The sequence below is a fragment of the Bos taurus genome, chromosome 4 (genome assembly GCF_002263795.3).
Source record: "Bos taurus isolate L1 Dominette 01449 registration number 42190680 breed Hereford chromosome 4, ARS-UCD2.0, whole genome shotgun sequence".
NCBI classification, from domain to species: Eukaryota; Metazoa; Chordata; class Mammalia; order Artiodactyla; family Bovidae; genus Bos; species Bos taurus.
The window spans coordinates 5,891,452-5,916,649 of NC_037331.1; the positions used below are offsets into that span (position 1 = coordinate 5,891,452).

Here is a 25,198-nt window from a genome sequence, read left to right on the forward strand (position 1 = left end):
GAATGGTAATCTGAATTAAATTCAACCATTCATGTCCATTTTAGTTCACTGATTCCTTAGATGTCAGTGTTCACCTTTGCCATCTCCTGTTTGACCATGTCCAATTTACCTTGATTCATGGACCTCATGTTCCAGGTTCCTATGCAATATTATACAGCATTGGACTTTGCTTTCACCACTAGGCACATCCACAATTGAACATCATTTATGCTTTTGTCCAGCCACTTCATTATTTCTGGAGGTATTAGTAATTGCCCCCAACTCTTCTCAGGTAGCACATTAGGGGGCTACTCCCTAATGGGGGATTCACATCATATCTTTTTGCCTTTTCATACTGTTCATGGGGTTCTCACAGCAAGAACCCTGGAGTGGTTTGCCATATTCTTCTCCAGAGGAACATATTTTGTCAGAACTCTTCACTATGAACTGTCTTCTTGGGCAGCTCTGCATGGTTTGGCTTGTGGCTTTGTTGTTATGCATGCTCCTATGCCATGACAGATCATGAGCTCCTTATTGCAGAGTTCAGGCTTAAAGAAAGTAGGGAAATCCACTAGAACATTCAGGTATGACCTAAATCATATCCCTTATGATTATACAGTGAAGGTGATGAATAGATTCAAGAGATTAGATCTGGTAGACAGAGTGCCTGAAGAACTATGGACAGAAGTTTGTAATATTGTACAGGAAGCAATGATCAAAACCATCCCAAAGAAAAAGAAATGCAAGAAGGTAAAGTGGTTATCTGAGGAGGCTTTACAAATAGCTGAGGAAAGAAGAGAAGCGAAAGGCAAAGTTAAGGGAAAGGTGCACCCAACTGAATACACAGTTCCAGAGAACAGCAAAGAGAAATAAGAAGACCTTCTTACATGAACAATGCAGAGAAATAGAATGGGAAAGACTAACAATCTCTTCAAGAAAATTGGAGATACCAAGGGAACATTTCATCTAAGGATGCATGCAGTAAGGGACAGGAATGGTAGGTACCTAACAGAAGCAGAAGAGATTAAGCAGAGGTGGCAGTTGTTGGTGGAAATGTAATTGATACAACTACTGCGGAAAACAGTATGGAGATTCCTTAAAAAGCTAGGAATTAAAACTACCATATGACCCAAGAATCCCAGTACTGGGCATAGACCCTGAGAAAACCAAAAATGAAAAAGACACATGTACCCCAATGTTCATTGCAGCGCTATTTACAATAGCTAGAACATGGGCACATTCTAAATGTCCATCAACAGGTGAACGGATAAAGAAGCTGTGGTACATATGTATAAGCAACTATTACTCAGTCTTAAAAAGGAATGCATGTGAGTCAGTGGTTATGAGGTGGATAAACCTAGAGCCTATTATACAGAGTGAAGTAAGTCAGAAAGAAAAACAAGTATCATGTATTAATGCATATATATGGAATCTAGAAAGATAGTACTGATGAACCTATTTGCAGGGCAGCAGTGGAGATGCAGATACAGAGAACGAACTTGTGCACATGGGGCTCAGGGGTGAGGGAAGGAGAGAATGGGACAAATGGAGAGAGCAGCGTGGAGGAACATACACTACCATATGTGATATAGATAGCCAGTGGGGATTTGCCTTATGACTCAGGGAACTGAAACGGGCTTGGTGACAATCTAGAGAGGTGGGATGGGGTGGGATGTATGAAGGAGGTTCAAAAGGGCGTGGACATATGTATACCTATGGCTGATTCATGTTGATCTCTGGTGGAAACCAATACAATATTGTAAAGCAATTATCCTCCAGTTAAAAATAAATTTTTTACAAAGAGAAAAAACATCTAGTTGAAATTGAGATGTTTTTATGTATAAAATATACATAGAATTTCAGAGATTTACTGTAAAAATAAAGATGCAAATTATATCAATAATTTTCATTGATTTCATGTTATGATGTATGTTGATATACTGGATTAAATAAAATGTGTTCCTAAAATAAACTCATTTCACCTGTTTAAAAAAAAGAGGTAGCAAGAATACACAGAACTATACAAAAATGGTCTTGATGACCTGGATAACCATGATGATATGGTTACCTAAAGCCAGACGTCCTGAAGTATGAAATCAAGTAGGCCTTAGGAAGCATTACTACAACAAAGCTAGTGGAGGTGATGGAATTCTGGCTGAACTATTTCTAATCCTAAAAGAGGATGCTGTGAAAGTGCTGCACTCAGTATACAAGCAAATGTGTAAAACTAAACAGAGGCCGCAGGACTGCAGAAGCTCAGTTTTCATTCCAGGCCCAAAGAAGGACAATGCCAAAGAGTGTTCAGACTACCAACAATTGCACTCATTTCACATGCTAGTAAGGTTATCCTCAAAATCCTTCAAGCTAGGCTTCAGCAGTACATGAAACAGAAACTTCCAGATGTACAAACTGGGTAAGGAAAGAGGAACAGGAGATCAAATTGCCAACATTTGTTGGATCATAGAGAAAGCAAGGGAATTCCTGAATCTACTTCTGCTTCATTGACTACATTAAAGCCTTTGACTGTGTGAATCACAGCAAACTGTGGAAAATAGTTAAAGAGATGGGAATACAAGACCACCTTACCTGTCTCCTGCGAAACCCATATGAGGGTCAAGAAACAACAGAACTGCACATAGAACAGCACACTGGTTCAGAATTAGGGAAGGAGTAGTTCAGTTCAGTCGCTCGGTCGTGTCTGACTCTTTTTGACCCTATGAATTGCAGCACACCAGGCTTCCCTGTCCATCACCAGTTCCCGGAGTTTACCCAAACTCATGTCCATCGAGTCGGTGATGTCATCCAGCCATCTCATCCTCTGTCGTCCCCTTCTCCTCCTGCCCCTAATCCCTCCCAGCATCAGGGTCTTTTCCAGTGAGTCAACCCTTCGCATGAGGTGGCCAAAGTATTGGGGTTTCAGCTTCAGCATCATATCTTCCAATGAACACCCAGGACTGATCTCCTTTAGGAGATCTCTGGTTCCTCTGCCTTTTCTAAAACCGCCTTGAACATCTGGAAATTCACGGTTCACGTACTGTTAAAGGTTGGCTTGGAGAATTTTAAGCATTACCTTACTCGCGTGTGAGATGAGTGCAATTGTGCGGTAGTTTGAGCATTCTTTGGCATTGCCTTTCTTTGGGATTGGAATGAAAACTAACTTTTTCCAGTCGTGTGGCCACTGCTGAGTTTTCCAAATTTGCTGGCATGTTGAGTGCAGCACTTTTACAGCATCATCTTTGAGGATTTGAAATAGCTCAACTGGAATTCCATCATCTCCACTAGCTTTGTTCATAGTGATGCTTTCTAAGGGCCACTTGACTTCACATTCTAGGATGTCTGGCTCTAGATGAGTGTTCACACCATCATGATTATCTGGGTCATGAAGATATTTTTTGTATAGTTCTTCTGTGTATTCTTGCCACCTCTTCTTAATATCTTCTGCTTCTGTTAGGTCCATACCATTTCTGTCCTTTATTGAGCCCATCTTTGCATGAAATGTTCCCTTGGTATCACTAATATTCTTGAAGAGAACTCTAGTCTTTCCCATTCTGTTATTTTCCTCTGTTTCTTTGCATTGAATGCTGAGGAAGGCTATCTTATCTCTCCTTGCTATTTTTTGGAACTCTGCATTCAGATGCTTATATCTTTCCTTTTCTCCTTTGCTTTTCACTTCTTTTCTTTTCACAGCTATTTTAAGGCCTCCTCAGACAGCCATTTTGCTTTTTTGCATTTCTTTTCCATGGGGATGATCTTGATCCCTGTCTCCTGTACAGTGTCACAAACCTCATTCCATAGTTCATCAGACACTCTATCTAGTCCCTTAAATCTGTTTCTCACTTCCACTGTATAATCATAAGGGATTTGATTTAGGTCATACTTGAATGGTCTGGTGGTTTTCCCTACTTTCTTCAAGTCTGAATTTGGCAATAGGAGTTCATGATCTGAGCCACAGTCAGCTCCTGGTCTTGTTTTTGCTGACTGTATAAAGCTTCTTCGTCTTTGGCTACAAGGAATATAATCAGTCTGATTTCGGTGTTGACCATCTGGTGATGTCCATGTGTAGAGTCTTCTCTTGTGTTGTTGGAAGAGGGTATTTGCTATGACCAGTGCATTCTCTTGGCAAAACTCTATTAGCCTTTGCCCTGCTTCATACCGTATTCCAAGGCCAAATTTGCCTGTTACTCCAGGTGTTTCTTGACTTCCTACTTTTGCATTCCAGCCCCCTATAATTAAAAGGACATCTTTTTTGGATGTTAGTTCTAAAAGGTCTTGTAGATCTTCATAGAACCGTTCAACTTCAGCTTCTTCAGCATTCCTGGTTGGGGCATAGGCTTGGATCACTGTGATATTGAATGGTTTGCCTTGGAAATGAACAGAGATCATTCTGTCATTTTTGAGATTGCATCCAGTTACTGCATTTTGGATTCTTTTGTTGACCATGATGGCCACTCCATTTCCTCTAAGGGATTCCTGCCCACAGTAGTAGATATAATGGTCATCTGAGTTAAAATCACCCATTCCAGTCCATTTGAATTCACTGATTCCTAGAACGTCGACGTTCACCTTTGCCATCTCCTGTTTGACCACTCCCAATTTGCCTTGATTCATGGACCTGACATTCCAGGTTCCTATGCAATATTGCTCTTTACAGCATCGGACCTTGCTTATATCACCAGTCACATACAGAACTGGGTATTGTTTTTGCTTTGTCTCCATCCCTTCATTCTTTCTGGAGTTATTTCTCCACTGATCTCCAGTAGCATATTGGGCACTTACCAACCTGGGGAGTTCCTCTTTCAGTATCCTATCATTTTGCATTTTCATACTGTTCATGGGGTTCTCAAGGCAAGAATACTGAAGTGGCTTGCCATTCCCTTCCCCTTCGGCAGCTGCCCTGACCTCAGAAGTAGGGAGTGGGAAGGAGGGAAGGAGTAAGGCAAGGCTATATATTGTCACCCTGCTTATTTAACTTCTATGCAGAGTACATCATGCAAAAGGCTGGACTGAATGAATCACAAGCTGAAATAAAGATTGCTTGGAGAAATTTCAAAAGCCTCAGATATGCAGATGGTACCACTCTAATGGTAGAAAGTAAAGAGGAACTGAAGAGCCTTTTGATGAATGTGAAAGGGGAGAGTGAAAACCTGGCTTAAAACTCAGCATTCAGAAAACTAAAATCATGGCATCCAGTCCCATTACTTCATCGCAAATAGATGGGGAAAAAATGGAAATGGTGACAGATTTTATTTTCTTGGGCTCCAAAATCACGGCTGATGGTGACTGCAGCCATGATATTTCTTCCTTGCTCCTTGGAAGAAATGCTATGACAAACCTAGACAGTGTATTAAAAAGCAGAGGCATCACTTTGCTAATGAAGTTCCATATAGTCAAAGCTATTTTTTTCCCAGTAGTCATGTATGGACATTAGAGTTAGACCATAAAGAAAGCTGAGGGCCAAATAATTGGTACTTTCAAATTGTTGTACCAGAGAAGACTCCTGAGAGTCCCTTGGACTGAAAGTATATCAAGCCAGTAAATCCTAAAGGAAATCAACCCTGAATATTCGTTGAAAAGACTGATCTGAAGCTCCATTACTTTGGCCACCTGACACAAGACCCGACTCATTGGAAAAGATCCTCATCCTGGGAAGGATAGAGGGCAGAAGGATGAAGGGGCAGCAGCAGATGAGATGTGTAGACAGCATCATGGACTCAGTGAACATGGTGTTGAGCAAACTCTGGCATTTGGTGAAGTACATAGGGTCACAAAGAAAGGGCCACGACCTAGCAACTGAACAACAGAACAGTCAATATTTTTTGTTCATAGCCTTGTTTCCGCAGTTTGAATGTATCACCATATACTCTCCTAACCTAAAAGGTTTGTGCCAAGAACTCCTCTGATAGTATTATTTGAGGAGGAGGATGTCCCTTTTATTTGATGAATTTCTCTTCTCTAGCTTCTCTCTTGTTAATGTTAATAACAGTATTTCTTGGTGTGGTTTTCTTTAGGACAATGTATTTGCTTATATCCGAGGTTTATAAATCCGAATGTCCATTCCCTCTGCAGATTTCTTTGGCATTATTTTTTGAAATAAGCTTACTGGTACTTCCTCTTCTTGAGGGAACTCCCTTAGTGAATGTACTGATTTAGTGATGATGTCAAGTGAGTTTCATTGGATTTCTTTACTCTTTTCTTCTTTTTGTTTCTGTGACTGGGTCATTTCAAATGATCTGTCCTTAATTCACTGATTCTTTTTTTCTGTTTGAGTCTGCCTTTGAAACTTTCTCTGTTGAATTTTTAAGTTCAGTCACTATATTCTTCTTGCTAGAATTTCTGTTTAATTCTTTTTTATGGTTTGTGTTTCTTTGTTCCACTTCTTGGGTTTTGTATGTATCTATATGTATATACGTTGTTTTTTTGATGTTTGTCTCTCAGTGTAGCTTACTGAGTTTCTTTAAGATCATTTTGAATTCTTTTTAGGTAATTCATAGATTTTTATGTCTTTGTAGCTGGTTATTTGACCTTTTTTTAGTTCTTCTATGCTGTCATGTTTTCTTGATTCTTATGATCCTGGTAACCTTGCGTTGGTGCCTGGGCATTTAAAGAAAAGTTTCCTCTTCAATCTTTGTATTCTGGCTTCCCAGGTGGCTCAGAGGTTAAAGCATCTGCCTGCAATGCGGGAGAACTGGGATCGATCCCTGGGTCGGGAAGATCCCCTGGAGAAGGAAATGGCAATCCACTCCAGTATTCTTGCCTGGAGAATCCCATGGACGGAGGAGCCTGGTGGGCTACAGTCCATGGGGTCGCAAAGAGTCGGACACGACTGAGCGACTTCACTTTCACTTTCCAGGGATAATGGTCTTTACCAGACTAGAGCTTCTAGGCTTCTCTCAAGCCTTTCTTCTCAGCTCCTGCTTTTTCCTTGGGGGTGTGGAGGATGTTTTGAATTGTTTCTTCTCTCAGTCTCACTGAGTCATATTAGGTTCTGAGAGTCATATCAGGTGCTAAGTGCGAACCAGTCCTTTTCTAGACAGCAGTGCCTGAAATGTCAAGACGTTTTGTGAATTTTCTGTTTCTCTCCTTCCTTCCTGAAGGGGATGTCTTGGACTTTGCTCCTTCTCTGTTGCATGCCGAGTCATGCCAAGTGCTCGAGAGTTAACTTTTTCTTTTCTCCAGGGTAGCATGTAGATTCTCCATCTCTCTTCTTCTCTCCTGAAGGGACAGTCTCAGGGTTGTGTGCCATTACCAAATTTTGTAGCGTTAAACTAGTTGCTGGATTCCGTACTGGCTGCTTACATCTATGTGCTGTCTGTGGGGGCAAACATGCCAGGTGCTGTGGGTTTCCAGCCCTTTTCTTCTCATCCAGAAACAGTCCTTGTGGGGAATGACACAAACGCTGGGACTATCAGACTTTCACTTTTCATTTTCTTTCCCCTGAGGGAGAAGTTGTGAGTTAGAGGGATCTCTCCCCAGGCTGAGTTTTGATGACCTGGGGAAGTGGTGATGTGGTCAAAGTAAAACTGTTTCTCCTACAGTTTTCAGTAGGTCTGATCTTGGGCTTTGTTGTCCATGGGGATGCTGGAGCCTTTCTGCTATAATCACTAGTTCTTAGAAAAGTATTTTCATCCCTGAATGATTGTCAAATCAGTGTTTTTGTGCAGTGGAAATGAACCTCCTGTTCTGCTATGCTGCTGAACATTGTTAACTGTTAACAATCCCTGCCTCTCAGTTAGAATATTTAGACCAGTTACATTTAAATTACCTGCCATTTGGATTTAAATCCACCGTTTCCCCATTTTTTCCCTTTTTGTCACATCTGTTGTAACCTTTTCTTTAGTGCTACTATTTTATAGTCTTGTTCATTGTTTTGTGTTGTGTTTTTGTTCAGTTGCTAAGTCATGTCCAACTCTCTGTGACCCCCATGGACTGCAACACTCCAGGCTTCCCTATCCTTCACTGTCTCCCAAAGTTTGCTCAGCTTCATGTCCATTGAGTCCATGATGCTAGCTAACCATTTCATCCTCTGCCTCCCTCTTTTCCTTTTGCCTTCAGTCTTCCCTAGCATCAGGATCTTTTCTGATGAATTGACTCTTTGTATCAGGTGGCCAAAGTATTGGAGCTTCAGCTTCAGCATCAGTCCTTCCAATACATATTCAGGGTTGATTTCCTTTAGGATCGACTGGTTTGATCTCTTTGCCATCCAAGGGACTCTCAAGAGTTTTCTCCAACACCACAGTTCAAAAGCATCATTCTTCAGTTCCCAGTCTTCTTTATGGTCCAACTGTCACATTCTTACATGACTACTGGAAAAACCATAGTTGTCGCTCTACAGACCTTTGTCAGCAAAGTGATGTCTTTGCTTTTAAATATGCTGTCTAGATTTGTCATAGCTTTCCTTCTAAGGAGCAAGGGTCTTTAATTTCATGGCTGCAGTTGCTGTCCACAGTGATTTTGGAGCCCAAGAAAATAAAATCTGTCATTGCTTCCACTCTTTCCCCTTCTTCTTGCCATGAAGTGATGGGACAAGTTGCCATGGTCTTAGTTTTCTGAATGTTGAGTTTTAAGCTGGCTTTTTCACTCTTTTTTTTTCACCCTTATCAAGAGCCTCTTTAGTTCCTTTTCACTTTCTGCCATTAGGGTGATGTCATCTGCATATCTGAGGTTTTTGATATTTCTCTGGCAGTCTTGTTTCAAGCTTGTGATTATCTAGGCTGGCATTTCACACGATGTACTCTGCATAAAAGTTGAATATGCAGGGTGACAATAGATAGCCTTGTCTTACTCCTTTCCCAATTTTGAACCAGTCCATTGTTCCATGTGCAGTTCTGTTGTTTCCTGACCCTCATAGAGGTTTCTCAGGAAACAGTTAAGGTGGTCTGGTATTCCCGTCTCTTTAAGATTTTCCACAGTTTCTTGTGATCTACACAGTTGAAAGATTTAGTGTAGTCAGTGAAGCAGAAGTAGATGTTTTTCTGGAATTCTCTTGCTTTTTCTATGATCCGATGAATTTTGACAATGTGATCTCTTGTTCTTCTGCCTTTTTTAAATTCAGTTTGTATGTCTGGGCTTCCATATAGCTCATATGGTAAAGAATCTGCCTGTAGTGCAGGAGACCTGGGCTTGATCCCTAGGTCGGGAATATCCCCTGGAGAAAGGAATGGCAACCCACTCCAGTATTCTTGCCTTAAGAGTCCCATGGGCAGAGGAGCCTGGTGTCACGTGGTCAATGGGGTCACAAAGTTTTGGACACGACTCAGGGGCTAACACTACTACTGCTGTACATCTGCAAGTTCTCGGTTCATGTACTGCCAAGGCTTGCTTGAAGGATTTTGAGCATAACCTTACTAGCATATGACATGAGTTGTGTATAGCAGTTGTACACTAGTTTGAACATTCTTTGGCATTGCCCTTTTTTGCTTTATTGTTTTTAAATCATAGTACTGCTTTATGTAGATGGGTGTTGATTATTCCATTACATTATCATTTAACCTGGTTTTTTACTCTTCAAGGTTTGCTCCTCGCATTTTTTTTTTTTAACTTATATATTTTTCATTCTTTTTGTGTGGATTTGCTTCAGATTTTAACATTCTTAATAGCAGAACCAAAAGTTACTTAGTGTATATAGTACCTTCCAAAAAAAGTGTAAGAACCTTCCTTAAAGACCTTTAACTCATGACGTGCCTTCATCCCTCAAGTTCCATAATATTTTAGTTCTTTTTAAAAATGTTTTCACTTCTTATTAAGATTATTTCAAAATGTCAGTGTCTGTTTAGATTCACCCATGGTTTTATCCATTTCTTTGCTGACCATTTACTCTTGTGTCTCTCTTTCCTCATCATGTCATTTTTCCTTCCTCCTGTATTCATTGTTCCACTGAAATCTGAAGACTCACTGCTTTCTCAATACTGGAAAATTTTTCTGCCTGGATAGCTTTGAAGATTACCTTTTACCCCATTTGTTTCTCTGCAACTCCTGTTTAGTATGTTTTAGATTATCTCGTTGATTTCTCCATCTCTCTTACTTTTTTATATGTTTTATATGATCCTTATTCTGTGTGATTTCTTCAGGTATTTATTGTGTTTAATCTTGCTGCAGCTTGGCCTAATCCAATGTTCAGTCTGTCCACAGTTTTTAATTTCAATCTATTTTTTCTCCCTTTATTAACTGTAATGTAAGGTTGTTTTTCAGATATACTTTCTCTTTTATAATGATATAAATGTCCTTTACTGTTTTCATTACCACTTCTGTTTCTGTATGTGTTTAAAGGCTCCGTGGTGTCATTTTTGCTATTTTAGTAACTGAAGTTCCCGTGTATGAATCTCTTGACCGTCTCGTGTGGCAGTTTGTTTCCTCTTCTGTAGTTTCTAATTTCATCCGCCACTTCATAATTCTGGCTGATAAGTAGTATTTGTCAGCCCTTTATCAGTAGATATAGCCCCTTTGACTTAAGCTGTGTGTGTTTTTCTGTAAAGTTATTATATTTGCTTTTGACTGTCCTCAGGCAAAGCCAACTTTTATGTTATTTCTGACTTGGTGATTTTGTATCCCATAGAAAATACAACAGAATCCCACACCCACTTTGAAAGCAAATCATTGAGTAGTTAGTAGTAGCTTTAGTTTAGCTAGTACTACAAACCATTCAGTTCAGTTCAGTTCAGTTCACTCACTCAGTCATGTGAAACTCTTTGTGACCCCATGAACCTCAGCACACCAGGCCTCCCTGTCCATCACCAACTTCCAGAGCCCATCCAAACCTATGTCCATTGAGTTGGTGATGCCATCCAACCATCTCATCCTCTGTCATCCCCTTCTCCTCCTGCCCTCAATCTTTCCCAGCATCAGGGTCTTTTCAAATGAGTCAGCTCTTGGCATCAGGTGGCCAAAATATTGGAGTTTCAGCTTCAACATCAGTCCTTCCAATGAACACCCAGGACTGGTTTCCTTTAGCATGGACTGCTTAGATCTCCTTGCAGTCCAAGGGACTCTCAAGAGTCTTCTCTAACACCACAGTTCAAAAGCATCAATTCTTTGGTGCTCAGCTTTGTTTATAGTCCAACTCTCACATCTGTACATGACTACTGGAAAAACCATAGCCTTGACTAGACGGACCTTTGTTGACAAAATAATGTCTCTGCTTTTTAATAGGCTGTCCAGGTTGTTCATAACTTTCCTTCCAAGGAGTAAGTGTCTTTTAATTTCATGGCTGCAGTCACCATCTGCAGGGATTTTGGAGCCCAGAAAAATAAAATCAGCCACTGTTTCCCCATCTGTTTGCCATGAAGTGATAGGACCAGATGCCATGATCTTAGTTTTCTGAATGTTGAGCTTTAAGCCAACTTTTTCACTCTCCTCTTTCAGTTTCATCAAGAGGCTCTTTAGTTCCTCTTCACTTTCTGCCATAAGGGTGGTGTCATCTGCATATCTGAGGTTATTGATATTTCTCCCGGCAATCTTGATTCCAGCTTGTGCTTCTTCCAGCCCAGCGTTTCTCATGATGTACTCTGCATATAAATTAAATAATCAGGGTGACAATATACAGCCTTGACATACTCCTTTTCCTATTAGGAACCAGTCTGTTGTTCCATGTCCAGTTCTAACTGTTGCTTCCTGACCTGTATATAGGTTTCTCAAGAGGCATGTCAGGTAGTCTGGTATTCCCATCTGTTTCAGAATTTTCCACAGTTTATTGTGATCCACACCATTAATAGTAGCTAATATTTGGTTTGTAATTTTCATTTTTAGCATCTTTTTCTCCCTGTCTTCCTTTTTGCTTTTTCTTTCTCTCTTATTGTTGAAACATAGCTACACAAGATCTTTGCTCTGTTTATGTGGTTAGTTGATATTTAGCAGGAGGATTTTCCAGAATATCTGGTGCATCATATGGTTGAAAATGGGAAATCTTTTTTTTTATTTTTAAATGTCATTTCTGTCCTCTACTTCCATCTTGTCTGCTTTTATCAGTTAGAAATATACCAATATAAAAAACTTAATATGACAGCTAAATCTCTAATAAGTTTAAAACCTGAATTATGAATTATCTCTCATCTTTCTTCTAAAGAATCTGGTTTTCCAGTGCAGGTTTCATTTCCTGTGGAACAACTACAGCTTCAGTGACTAACTCTGAGTGAAGAGTTGATCCTTTTGCCCGTTGCTTCAGGACTCATGTAGACTCTACATTGCAAAGTTAAATTTTTCTTTATTCTAGAGTTCTAGGATTGGTTATGCTTCTTAGGAGTGGATTCCACCTTCCAAGGAATTCAAACTGTTGTATAACCTTTTACTTTCCTTCCTGATCTGAGTGTGTATACATCGTTTGTGTTGGTGTTCCTACCATGAGAGGGAGGACTTTGTGTTTTCATTTAATCTTCTTCAACAGTTAAAGGACATTCTCCTATAAGATACGGACATTGGAACATTCTCCTGTAATATCTGGACACCCTACCTCTCATTTGCTCACTGAGCACCAAGATCACCAGTTTTTTTCTGTGCAAATTCACAGTTCTTTCCATTTCATTCAAGATACCTTAAGCCTCTATCTCTTTTTTTGTTTGTTTGTTTGTTTGTTTTAGTTTTGCTTCTTAATTCCAGTCCTATTCAATGACTCTAGTCATTTTCCAAAGAGATTCCCAAATATGGATGTTAACCAAAGTTTTGCAACAGATTCTATCTTAGAAGTGTATTGTTTGTAATAGTTGGTACATAATGAAATCTCCCCTCATGGTTATTGGAGCTCCAGTCTAAATCTGATCTTGTATAATGTATAGCATTTTTTGCCTATCCTAGGAGTTCTATAATTTTAAGTCGTTGTTGCTTTCTGGGCTTGCTGGACTAATGTAGTGCAAATAGTAAAAGCCTTCCTAGTCACCTTTTTTAGTACCTAACTTGGCATGATCATAGGAACAGATTATGATACTCAAAGGAAGCTGTTCAACTTCCCCATGCAGAAGTTTGTGTGTGTGTGTGTGTGTGTATATATATATATATATATATATATATATATATTTAATGATTTCTTGTTCTAGTCTTTTAATCAATAACTGATAACTATAGAACATATTCCTTCCATATATATTTAATCATTCTGTAAAGTTTGGGGTGAAGGGAACAGTAGCTTAGGCTAGGCATTATGATGTTTGTTCTGTAGTATTCTTTTTTTTTTGTTCTGTAGTATTCTTCATATCTTAAATTAGGTAATTAAACTATGAAGAATTTCTATAATCATGATTTGTTCTTATGTCATCCAAATTGGTCCAAAAATTTTTGCTTTAAAATCTTTCATTCTTACCCAACTCAGAGAATTCCCCAATTTCACCCTTTATTTGGTACAGTTGACCCTTGTCAACCATCAGCATACTCATTATTTAAAAAACTGAGTCAATGATTCAAGTAATATACTTTCTTTCCTTTTCTACCAAATGAGATACTTATCCTCATTCTGCTTTTTAGAAGAAAAATAGGAAACAGAAATCTGATTTGCATGATTATTTTTGTTCATCAAGTCCAGTTTTCCAGATCTAGTTTCATTGTTGTTGTTGTTGTTGTTTTCTGCATAGCATGTTAGAAAGCTAAGTGATTATGAGTGTGTCTCCTGAAAATTTTATTTGTAGTCTTGTGCTTCCCTGGTAGCTCATATGGTAAAGAGTCTGCTTGCAATGCAGGAGACCTGGGTTTGATCCCTGGGTCTGGGAGATCCCCTGGAGAAGGAAATGGCAACCCACTCCAGTATTCTTGCCTGGAAAATCCCCTGGATGGAGCAGCCTGGCAGGCTACAGTCCGTGGGTTCGCAAAGAGTCCGACACGACTGAGTGACTAATGCTTTCACTTTCACCTGGTAGCTCAGCTGGTAAAGAATCCGCTGGCAATGCAGGAGACCCCAGTTTGACTCCTGGGTCAGAAAGATCCGCTGGAGAAGGGATAGGCTACCCACTCCAGTATTCTTGGGCTTCCCTAGTGGCTCAGCTGGTAATGAATCTGCCTTCAATGAGGGAGACCTGGGTGTGATCCCTGGGTTGGGAAGGGAACAGCTTCGCCTGGAGAATGGAATGGCTAACAGCTCCACTGTTATAGCCTGGAGAATTCCGTGGACTGTATAGCAAAGAGCTGGATATGACTGAGTGACTTTCACTCACTATTTAAATATAGCTAATTACATACCAGACTTGTAGCTAATTAATTTGTAAGCACTTCCTTAACTAAAAATAAATAGCAGCAAATTTGACAGAATTTATTAGAAATAAAAGAAAACCATGTAGACTGTAAAAATGTAGTAATTCATTAATAGACTGATTGAATGTAGTATACTGAAAAACATTTTTACAATCACTTGTAGAAATTTTTATGGCAGGAATATAATTTGAAAGATATCTGAGGAAGTCAGTAGATTGAGATACATCATTAGTGGTTATAGATGTACATGAATTCCTTCATCCTTGCTTCTTACTGTGTTAGAGGTGAATGTTAGCACAGAAGAACTGAGCTGAACTAACTGACTTACAGAGGGTGTTAACTCATGACCATTCCTCATGTTTTACCAGGTAAAGCTTACTAGTCACCGAAAAGTATAAGCCTCTCCTTACTTTTAGGAGTCAAGACAGAATAATTATTATAAGTAAAAAGTTAATTAATTATAGGTCAGAATTATGCCTTAACTATTTTGTAAATTTTATTTTTGAAACAGAGCTAGAAGTTTTAATATGGGCTGTATTCCCTCTTGTTTTTAAACCTAATTTTTCTTTATGGAAAGAGTGGAGCAGATGCCTCAGCATTTGCTTCTTAAAGATTCTTAAAGTACATTTTTTAAAGAACATTTAATTGTTAGAGTACATTTCTGAAAGTACATTTTATTTCAAAGAACTGTCTTATTTTTGCTCTTATGCCATAAAGAATCTACAGTGCAGGAGACCCAAGTTTGATCCCTGGATCAGAAAGATTTCCTGGAGAAGGGAATGTTACCCACTTCAGTATTCTTCCCTGGAGAATTCCTTGAACAGAAGAGCCTTGCAGGCTGCAGTCTATGGGGATGCAAAGACTCAGACATGACTTAGTGACTGTAACACTTTCACATATTATTCAAAACCAAAGAGACCAAAATTTTTGGTTATATACTGAAATAGTTTCTCTGTGTTGTATTTGAAAATATTTGAGGTTTATAGTTGAAATCTTTTCAGTTTTATAGATGCTATTTATATCCTTTGAATTCAGAAAAAATAAGGACCTTGAGAATTTTTCCTGTTTCTAAAAACATATGAATCCTTATTTGTTCTAATATTTACATTTATTCAATAATGATTTTTCATACTGTATTTCTGTCTTAGGCTAAAAATCTCATAGAGCGGTTTTTTAATCAACAAGTGGAAGTTTTGGGCAGACGTGCAGAGCCATTGCCTGAGATATACTATATTGAAGGTACCCTCCAAATGGTTTGGATTAATCGCTGCTTCCCAGGGTATGGAATGAATATCCTGAAACACCCACGATGTCCTGAGTGCTGTGGTATGTAATGAAATCTGATTTTATGATTTATTCACTTACCTTCATTATGCCTAAGTGAATGTCTCTCACTTTTATTTACTGTCATTTAGGTTTGAAGTAGTGTGTTTTAAAAGACTCAGCCTGAAGATTTAAAAGAACACATCTGGCTTAATTCTGGCCTTGTTTTAATATTAGAGTAAAGAGGGGTTGGGGCATCAGGCAGTTGTCCGGGAGGAAAAACAAATGCTAGTTAGGAGACACCTAGAGTTACTTATCTTAGTGGCCAAACTATATTTATTTTAGAACCAATTTTTGAGGAGTTTACATTCATCTTGCCTAGGTTAGATATCTTTTTACTTTTTTAAACCATAAGTGTGTGAGTTGCTTTACTGCCAGTCCTCCTTCTGGCCTTTGATCCTCCCACTGAAGCGTCTGAGCTGCTGTCTGGATTTCCTCCATCGTGTGCTCTTATTGAAGCACCTGTAGAGGCTGTTAGCACTGGGACATGGATGCAAAGTCTTTGAATTTCTAGTTTCAGTTGTTGATTGAGCCAATTAATCCTCAGAGACTTTCTAATAAAAATACCACTAAATTAGTACCATTTTCCAAGTCTCTGTTTCTTCCCCTTCTCTTCTGTTATCTTATGTTAGATGAAAAACCTGTTCATTTGATAGAGCTCTAAATATTATTTTTACTTTGCTTTACTTAACTTGGTTAGATTTTGCTCTGTTTTTTCATAATTTTGTTTTTAAGGATATGAATTTTGACAAAATGTTCTGAAAATTTGTCTTAGGAAATACAAATTTAACAAATAACACACTTACAAGTACCAACCTAGAGACTGTTTTGCAAATCTGTGCTTACATACATCACTAGAGCACAGAAAATGATGAAGAAAATCCTAGGAATGCCAAACAGTGAAAACAAAACCCGGTAGTTTAGCTGTCTCTTAAATGTATTTACATTATCCATCAATAAAGTCTTTTAAGACAAGCTAAAACATTTAAATAGTTGTATATCATTAATTCCAAGAATTTGAAATAGTTAAATGTAGCTCTTTCATGTGAAATAATAGGTTTCATCATAATTATTATTGTGATAATAATAATTTCATCATTAATTTTTTTGCATTTATAAAAGTTCAGATAGTGTGATTTTCAGATATTCTCATTTTACCATGTAATTATAACATTCAGGTTACTATGTGTTATACTGTTTGATCAGGTTCATTAAGTACCTCTCTTATTCTTGACAACAGACACCTTGGGAAGTATAAATAAAATATGTATAAATATCTAAAATATTTTCTGGCTCTGAAATGCTGTCCCACATGCATGTCTTGGCCCACAGAGCTTAGCGATACAGGAGATATATCCAGGAAACAATTAGTGAACAAGAGACCATTACACCACAGGGAAAAGAACAGAAAGATTATATAAAGCAAACCAAATTAGAGATAGGATGGATCCTAAAGGATTAATGTAATTGGCAAAAAGCCCTTCTGAGTAATTTGACACTTGATGTAGGACTCTGAAGATTCAGGCTTAGCAAGTACCACCCAAGCAAGGGCGTGATTGAGCTTTAGATTTCTGGGGGGATTTCACTTGACTGGAGCTAGAGGATTAGTATCAGAAGGGCATGGCAGGCTTTGAGAGCAAAGTGGGAGAATTCAAATTTAATGTGGCAGTATGAGCTATATCTTTGAATAGAGGAGAGAAATGGCATTTATTTCTTGAATTTTATGGGATTATTATCATTGCTCAGTATACTTATCAACTAATGATTTGTTATATTTCAATTTGTGTCATTCAATGATAAATAAATATTTTAATTTAGATTACTTTTGTGTTATTATCATCTCTGTTAGACTACTTAAGCAAGATGGAGCTCCCTTTTTGCACAGAACTCATTAAGTACAATGTGACCTTCAAGTCCTCGTCATATACAGTTATTTTTGTCTATATCATATGAGGCTATCGTTCTAAAAATTTTAAAGAGCACCTGCTACTCAGAAGCACATTTACTTTGTTCTGCAAATTGCAAGACTCTGTAAAAATATAATGGGCTTCTCTGGTGGCTCAGTGGTGAAGAATCCACCTGCAGTGCATGAGACGTGGGTTTGATCCTTGGATTGGGAAGATTCCCTGGAGAACAATTTGCAATTCACTCTAGTATTCTTGCCTGGGAAATCCCATAGACCGAAGAGCCTGGTGAACTACAGTCCATGGGGTCGCAAAAGAGTAAGACCCAGCTTAATGACTAAACAAAAACAACATAAAATACAACAATACTTACAAGACAACATTAACATATTAAATGAACTTAAAATCCATTCAAGTGTGAAATGAAATACTAGATAGAAGCACATAAAATGTATGAGGTACTGTGTAAAATAACTTACTTCCAAAATGAAGACATTCTATGTTCAGCACAGACTGAGATAAGCAGATCTATTATGTGAGTTTATTTACTTTCTCAACAGTCGGTTAAGTAAACAGTGAGGTTTTCTTTTTTTCTGGATATCTTACTTTACTCATTTAATTTTCACATCTAGACCACAGATAAAAATTGTTTGCTTATAAGCTTGGAAACTTAACATTTCTACCTCTACTATTTTATCATTTCTAGTTAACTTAGCATTTTAAATTGATTTTTACTAAAAAACTTCAACTTCACATTTAGCATTGCTTATTATATGCATCATTTTGCCTATAATTTTGACATGAATAATGAAGTTCTAATTTGTTAATTATAGATATCTAATTTCATAAATTATAAAAGTACTACAACTGAAGTCCAGATGGAATATTATACTGTTTCTGATAGAATTTTTTTACAATCCAGATTCTAAAATATGTTTCACTGTATAATTTCTGTGGTTTCTATTATTTCTGTAAGACTCTGTATATCTTGTTTTCCTCTTTATTTTATTCCTATTTAACCTCATCAAATAGCATTTTTGGATGTAATATCCCACTCCTCCTTTTTCTTCTTCTTTAAACTATGGCACTGTCTTAAAATTACCTGAAGATCTTCTCAAAAATATATCCGAGGTGTGGGAGCCAGTCAGCTACATTTATAAGTGTCCTAGGTGGGTTGATGTGCATGAAAGTTTAAACCTGCTGAATATTGGTATTGATAAAGCAGTACCTAGATGGGATGCCTTTCCTCCTGCTGAAGCAGTAGACTGGTTTTCATTGATTATAATGGGTGAAGAGATAGCTTTCTGACACTTTATGCAGCACTGTTGTTTTCTGTTACTTTCTTTATAAATAAAGCTTTCTGTTGCACATCCAAAGCTTTGGGGAGTCCCAGGAAACTTTAGCAAAATTATCATGATGATATAATGTCTGTGTTAGAAGTAATCAGCTTACAGGTTAAACACTGGATAATTTTATTAATAAAGTATACTTTCACACTTCAATTTTTCAGTGAAAGTGAATTATTTAGGAGTATAGTTGTTTTTAATAAGGTATTTTAGACTCTAAAAATTTATTCTGCTCACACATGTAAGTGTGAACTCTTACTTTAATTTTATATCCAAGCACCAAGAAAAATAATAACAAAAAAAGCTGATGTCAGCAAAGCAAACTTTAAGGCAAGAAGTCTTACTAGTTATACAAGGAGGCTTTACATAGTGATGAAAGGATGGGTCTAATAAGAAGAGGTGACAATACAGTATTTCTGAATTTGTGAGGACTTAACATAGGTCTGAAATACATGAAAATTGTCAGGTAATACTGGCATATAAAGCAGTATAGAAAAAATTAAGATTGGACTCAGCTAAAAATCACTTACAGATGTATTACAAACATAAATAGATCAAGAACTGTGAACGTTTTAGAATATAACAAGCAAATATCATCACATCTTCAGCATCAGAAAAAGATTAAAAAAACACAAAAATCACTGATTTTTATTAAAAAAGGTTGTTAAATTTGTCTACATAAAAATTAAGTACTTAGGTTTATCAAAAGATATTCCAAAGAGAAGATAATCCAAAGAGTGGGAGATATATTTGTAATGGATATAACCAACAAAAGACTAGGTCATATAAAAAACCTGTAAGAAAACATTTTTGAAAAAGACAAGACAATATTGAAAAAATGGAAAGAGGTTTGAACAAGTAATTCACAAGAGAGTAATTCCAGATGGTCAGTGGGTCCGTGAAAATATGTTCAACCTTTTTGTAATCAGGAAAATGTAAATTAAAAACTAAATGAGATCCTGCTATGCAATTATCAGATGGACAAAAAGTAAACAGTCTTAATACACTATATGTTTAAAAAGCTGTGGAGACTTGGAGTACACTGCCTCAATGGATGTAAGTCGTGTGCCCGGAGAAGCAGTTTGGCATTACTGTAAATGTGATGATGCCCATACTCTGTGATCTAGCATTTGACTCTCAGGAAAATTTCTTCACAGCATATGTTTTCATAGTCCCAAACTAGAGACAACCGAAATGTCCATTCATGTTAAAATGTACAAATAAAAGAGTGATATATTAATACAATGGGAGTGTTATATAGGAATGGCTATAATGGGTGAATGGGAATTACAACCGTGTGGATAAGTTTTATAAACATAACTGATGGAAAAGAAGCCAATCAACCACAGTGTAATCCATACAATTTGGCATAGCTGAACTGTGTTTTATGGAGATTTATTTATGAATGCTGAAAGCTAAAACTGCAGTGCAGTTGACGGAAATTATCACCGTGACGCACATGACTAGTGCTGACTTGTGATGGGGACGGGGAATGAGTGGAGTGGGACAGGAGCAGTGTTGAGAGGTGGCAGGCTCCTATTTTATGTTCCTTAATTGTTTCTAGACAGGTCTTCTGTGCAAGCATTCATTATATTGTACATTTCTATCTTATTTTTTTGTGTGTGTTAGAGTTCAGAATAAAAAGGTAAAAATTTAAAATTTTCCCTTAAAGCTTGAGCACCATTGTTAAAACACTAAAGGCATGCTAAAGAAAAACATTCACAAGTGTTTCCTTTCTCTAATAATTCAAATTTATCATTTGTGTATGGTATCACCTGATCTTTGTCTTCATAAATTTATAATTTTAACAGAGCTATATCAATAAATGGTTCAGCAGAAATAGTGAAATTATTGTGACTTTTTTTCTGTTGACCATTAAGTTATAAATGCAATTGCATGTTACTCTACTCTCTGCATATTACTTTTAATTATTAAAAATAGCTAACTAATCTTAGGAATTACATTTAAACATTTTGTTTATGTTAGAAATTAGATTATTTCTTTTTTTATTATTGTATTAAATGTTTACACTTTTACTTAACCAGCTTATTTTTTTTAGTTACTTCTTTGTATAAATTTATAGAAAAATGAGTATTAATCTTAAATAATGGACATTTTGATATTTTACATTTTTGGTGTGTTTTATAATAGTTTAGCATGTTTACCCTATCTTAATCTCTTAAAATACGTGTGTAACAGGGCATTACAATGTTATAATGTATTGCAGTGTTATAATGTATATGTAACGACAGACATTTGGTATGTCTTTTAATAGATTCTGAGTATGACTTTTCAAAAATTAAAAAGCAAAATTTTATAGCCCTTGAAGTCAGGACCATGTCTCTACTGCATCTGCTTAGACTGATTCTTTTATCTGGGAGATTTCACAGGTCTGCCACTCAGGACTTGTTAACTGGACAGCAGTCCTTTGCACTTTCCAACTTTTCCTTCTCTTTGCTCTCCCTCACTGCTCTTCTACAGTTAATTTCTTGTTCAGAGGTTTCACCCAAATTTATCTGCTTGATTTCATTCCCACTGTAGTTTGGATTTCATTGTTTTTTGCCTGGAATGATTATAGTCTTTTCCTAACTGGTGCCCCTTTACTTTTTCTCCTTTTCAGTCCGTATACCATATTGCTTCTGATTATACTTGTGAATTCCAAATGTAATCATCTCGTTACTTTAAAACCTTCAATAGTATCATCCTTTACCCACTGCTACATATTTGTGTCTCTATAGGTAGATATGTTTCTGAATACTTTCTTGTTCCACTAATGCATTAGTCTATCCCTTCAACAAATAGTTACAACTTTCAATGAGTCTCAAATCTCTGATAAGCCGTGTCCTTATGTACTATGAGGGCTTCCCTGATAGCTCAGTTGGTAAAGAATCTGCCTGCAATGCAGGAGACCCCAGTTTAATTCCTGGATTGGGCAGATCCCCTGGCGAAGGGATAGGCTATCCACTCCAGTATTTTTGGGCTTCCCTGGTGGCTCACTTGTAAAGAATCTGCCTGCAATGTGGGAGACCTGGGTTCGATCCCTGGGTTGGGAGGATCCCCTGGAGAAGGGAAAAGCCGCCCAGTCCAGTATTCTGGCCTGGAGAATTCCATAATCCATGGGGTCGTACACAACGGAGCAACTTTCACTATGTGCTATGAGGTCCATTGCCTCTCCAGTCAGACTTTTGAAATCATCTTGTCAAGTTCTATAAAAATAGCTGTTGGATTTTCATTGTCACTTCATTGAATCTATCAGTCTCTTTGGTAGAATTGTCATCCTACCAATATTGAGTCTTCCAACTCATGAGCATGATGTGTATCTGAGTGTGCGCGTGCATATGCTTGTGCATCTTCATTGAAATACATCCCGTTAAGTTTTCGTTTAAATGTATCCCAGTTATAATTGTTCTTATAGATGTCTTAGAAATATTTTACTTAGATTTGTATCTAGGTAACTGATTGTTTTAAACTTTTTGTTTTGATATAAAATTTAGACTTCAGAAAAGTTAGGAAAATAGTTCAAAGAATTCCTGTATACTTTTTACCAAAGTTATTTATATCCCTCCAAATTCATATGCTGAAACCTAATCCCCAGTGTGGTTCTATTTGGTGGTGAGGTCTTTGGGAGTTGATTTTTGTATACAATGTAAGAGTCCATCTTTATTGTTTTGCATGTGGATATTCAGTTTTCCAGCACCAGTTGTTGAAAAGATTACGCTTTACCCATGGAATGGTCTTAGCTTCCATGTTGAACATCAGTTAACCATGTATGTTTCTGGGACCTCTGTTTTGATCCGTTGGTCTGTATATCTGTGTTTATGCTAATATCACACAGTTTTGATTACTATAGCAAAATTTATTACAAAAATGAATTCTGAAATCAAGAAATGTGATTGACCTAAATCTTTCTTTTTCAAGATTGTTTTGTTATTCATGGATCCTAGAGTTCCTTGTGGATTTTAGGATGAGTTTTACTATTTCTGAAAAGAAAAAACCACACACTCAAATTGTGATTTTGATAGGAATTGCTTTGCACCTGTAGATTGCTTTAGGTGGTATTTTTATCTTATTATTTAAGTCCTGTAATCCATGAACACAGGATATCTTTTCAAATTTTTGTATCCTGTTTCAAAACTCTTTCAGCAGTGTTTTGTAGTTTTCAGTGCGTGAAAGCTACAAATTCAGCCTTCTTGGATGAATTTATTCCTAGCCATTTTGTTCTTTGTTATTCTATTCTAAGTGAATTGTTTTCTTGGCTCCCATGTTGGATTATTCATTACTGATTTCTAGAAATGCACCTGTTTTAGCATATTGGTTCCATATGGTACAATTTTGCTGAATTTGTTTATTGGATTTAGTAAGTTTTTTTTAGGATTTTATACATGTAAGATCATGACATCTATGAACAGAAATACTTTTATTCTTCTTTTAAAATCATATTCATTTATTCTTCTTACCAAATTACCCTGTCAAAAATTTCCAGTATGTTGAATATAAGTGGCAAATGTGGCCATTCATGTTGTTCTTAGGAGAAAAAGCTTTCAATCTTTAACTGTTAAATATGATATTAGTTGTTAGTTTTTCATATATGACTTTTAAGAGAGTTTTCTTCCATACATAGTTGACTATGGTTATTATGAAAGAGTATTGACATTGGCAAAATGTTTTGTATAAATTGAGATGAGCATTTTTTCCCCTGCTTCATACTGTTAATGTGGTATATACAATTGATCAAGTTTTTGTATGTTGAATCATCCTTGCATTCTGGGAATAAAACCCACTTGGTCACAGCATACAGTCTTCTAAATATGTTGCTAAATTTGGTGTATTTTGTTGAGGATTTTTGTCAGCATTCATGAAGGATATTAGCTTAATTTTCTTGAGGCTTTGGTATCAGGATAATGATAACTTTATGAGTTAGGAAGTGTCTCTGCATTACTGGATGAGTTTGAAAAAGGAATTATGTTGCCTCTTTAAATTTTAATAGAATTCACCAGTGTACCTATCTGGCCCTGGGCTTTTCTTTATGAGGAGCTTTTTGATTGCTAATTTAATGTCTTACTAGTTACAGGTTTATTCAGATTTTCTATTTCTTTATGTGTCATTTTGGTAGATTATGTGTTGTTAGAAATGTGTCCATTTCATTTCAGTTATCTAATTTATTGGTGTTCAGTTATTCATAGTGTACTTTTATATTTCTTTTTGTGTAAAATCAGTAGTAATATCCCAACTTTTACTCAGATTGTTATTTTAGTGTTTTAAGTCTTTTCTCTTTTATTCATAGTCTAGCTAAAGTGATTAATTTTGTTAGTTTTATCAAAGAATCAGCTTTGTGTTTTTGTTAATATACTTTCCTATATATTTATATGTATTTTTTTTGCCTCAGTTTTAATCTTTATTATCTTCATCATTCTGTTTCCTTTGTGCTCTGTTTGTTTGACGTTTCCTATTTCCTTAAGCAAAGTCGGGCTTCCCTGACGGCTTAGCTGGTAAAGAAGCTGCCTGCAATGTGGGAGACCTGGGTTTGATCCCTGGGTTGGGAAGATCCCCTGGAGGGGGGAAAGGCTAGCCACTCCAGTATTCTGGCCTGGAAAACAGTCCATGGAGTTGCAAAGAGTCGGACATGACTGAGAGACTTTCACTTTGACTTTGAGCAGTCAGTTTATTAATTTGAGATCTTTCTTTTTGGATCTAAGTATTTAGAGTTATAAATAACTCTCTTAGCACTTCTTTTGCTGCATCTCATAAGTTTTTGTCATTTTCATTTTTCTCAAAGTACCTATTTCCCTTGTGTTTATCAATTGATTCATTAGTTAACAGTATTATTTGATTTCCAAATATTTATGTATTTTCCTGTGTTCCTTAATGTACTGATTTCCAGCTTTATTCTATTGTAATCAGAAAAGGCACTTTGTATGATTTCAATCTTTTGAAGTTTATTGAGACTTTTTAGGGACCTAACATATGATCTATCCTGAAGAATGTTCCATGTTCACTTGATAAAAATGTATATTTAGCTATTCTGATGGAGGCCTCTATATATGTCTCTTAGGTCTAATGTATTTATAGTGTTGTTCAAGTTCTCTGTTTCCTTATTGAGTTTTTGTATGGTTGTTATTTTTTAAAATGAGTTATTGAAGTCACTAATATTATATAAAACTCTATTTCCTTTCAGTTCTTTCAGTGTTTGCCTTATATATTTTGGAGTTTTGTTGTTGAGTGAAAACTACATATACATTTATAATTGTTATTTCTTCTTGATAAACTGAATTTTCTATCATATGTAATATTCTTTGTATCTTATAATAATTTTTGTCTGAAAGTCTATTTTTTCTGATACTAGTATAGTCACCTAGCTTTCTTTTGGTTAATCTTTGCAGGTAAAAATTTTTTTTTCTATGTAAGATCTTTTTCTGTTCTCTCACTTTCAGCCTTTTTGTGCTTAAGAACGGAATGAGTCTCTTGTAGTTAACACTGGGT

At 36.8% G+C, this 25,198-nt stretch overlaps 1 protein-coding gene across 2 annotated transcripts in view; it reads left to right on the top strand.

Moving 5' to 3' along the window:
- ZPBP (zona pellucida binding protein) overlaps positions 1 to 25,198 on the top strand; it is a 151,706-nt gene that overhangs the window by 81,742 nt on the left and 44,766 nt on the right. For both annotated transcript variants that reach the window (NR_197968.1, NM_001434770.1), the window contains exon 7: positions 15,294 to 15,471. Coding sequence is in view for 1 of the 2 variants with exons in the window: in NM_001434770.1 (NP_001421699.1) it covers positions 15,294 to 15,471 (178 nt within the window). In the remaining variant the exon portion in view is untranslated. The remainder of the gene's footprint in view (positions 1 to 15,293; positions 15,472 to 25,198) is intronic.